This window comes from Mesoplodon mirus, assembly GCF_964341445.2.
Source record: "Mesoplodon mirus genome assembly, chromosome: 3".
Classification (NCBI taxonomy): Eukaryota; Metazoa; Chordata; class Mammalia; order Artiodactyla; family Ziphiidae; genus Mesoplodon; species Mesoplodon mirus.
In genome coordinates, this window is record NC_138978.1 from 122644969 (window position 1) to 122646637 (window position 1669).

Consider the following 1669-nt stretch of genomic DNA (forward strand, 5'->3'; position numbering starts at 1 on the left):
CTTAAACCCTAGAAGCTTGGGAATTAGTAGGTAGCTACAGAGCCTGGAGCTCTGCACGGCATTATACCACTGAACTTGAATGGATTCAATAATTGTTTGAATTCTAATATGTTGATACTTAACAGTTTAAAATGTTTCTACCAACAATTCTATGATGTTATCACAATTGCATCCATATAAAGGTGAGGAAACTAGACTTAGAGATGTAAATTCCTTTCCCAAGGTAACTTAGCCCATGATAGGACTAAAATATGAGTTTATACCACCTGACTCTAAAAACCATGTACTTTTTCCTTAGTGAGAAAAGAACATTACTCAACTGTTCATTCCCAAAAGAAATGAGCATGGGTATGAATATAAATAAGCAGAGACCTGAAGTAGATGAACCAAAAGAATCTGCCCAGCCTACTATTGACAGAAATCAACCATCTAGGTTCCTTATATAATTTTTTACTTTCTTAGATGCCATATATGATTTAATGAAGAAAGAGAATCACACTTTGGTGAGTGAGTTTACTTTCCAGGTTTTCTCCAGCTTCCATGAGCATCAGCTCACCCTCTTTATTATGTCCTTTGCACTGTATATGTTAACCTTGGCAGGCAGTATCATCATTATAACCATCATTAGCCTTGATCATCACCTCCTCACCCCCATGTACTTCTTCCTCAGCATGCTGTCAGCTTCAGAGACCATGTACACACTCATCATTATACCCAAGATGCTCTGTAACCTCACAGGACTGAGTCAGCCCATTTCTTTGGCAGGTTGTGCCACTCAGATGTTCTTCATCATTTTGGCCATCAACAACTGCTTCCTGCTCACAGCAATGGTGCACGACTGCTTTGTGGCCATTTGCAACCCCTTGAGGTACTCTGTCATCATGAACAAGAGGGCGTGCATCCAGCTGGTGTGGGAGGCCTGAAGCATTGGGCTGATTGTAACCATGACACAGGTTACATCTGTATTCAGGTTACCTTTCTGTGTTACAAAGGTGGCCCACTTCATCTGTGACATCTGACCTGTGAGGAAGCTCTCCTGCACTGACATAACTGTCAATGAGATCCTGACATTAATCATCAGTATCCTGGTGATCCTGGTTCCCATGGGATTGGTTTTCATTTCCTACATCCTCATCATCTCCACCATCCTTAAAATTGCCTCTGCTAAGGTCCAGAAGAAGGCCTTTGCCACATGTACTTCCCACCTCACTGTGGTCATGGCCCACTATGGCTGTGCCTCCACTGCCTACCCCAAGCCCAAGTCAGAGAACACCAAGGATCAGGATCAGCTGATCTCAGTGACCTACACCATCATCACCCCCCTACTGAACCCTGTGGTGTATGCTCTGAGGAACAAAGAGGTCACGGATGCTCTGCTCCGGGCCACTGGCAGGAAGCTTTCCTGAGAAGATGGGCCTGTTTCACAGAAGGTCTTAGAAGACTCTATAGAGAAGAAAAAGTAAAGCAGTGCCCACAGCACCTACAGTGAAAATTCTGCAGCCTACTAAGCAGTGGTTGGGTAGAAGAGAAAAAAGGACTACAAACCCAGCCTCTGGAGAAAGGGAGAAGGTTCTCCAAAGCACAAGCAAGCCTGCATCTGACAAGAGAGCATAGATGGTATGGAGCAATAAATATAGGAGAAAGAACTTGCTTTGGGGAAGTAGATGGG

General features: G+C 43.9%; 1 protein-coding gene across 1 annotated transcript; it reads left to right on the top strand.

Moving 5' to 3' along the window:
- Nucleotides 1–479: 479 nt before the first annotated feature.
- On the top strand, nucleotides 480–1406 carry LOC309799021 (olfactory receptor 10J1-like; the record flags this gene model as incomplete). Its single annotated transcript, XM_082612026.1, is given in 3 exon segments — nucleotides 480–920; nucleotides 924–1016; nucleotides 1020–1406. Coding segments are annotated over 3 exon segments (921 nt in total).
- Between the last annotated feature and the right edge of the window lie 263 nt (nucleotides 1407–1669).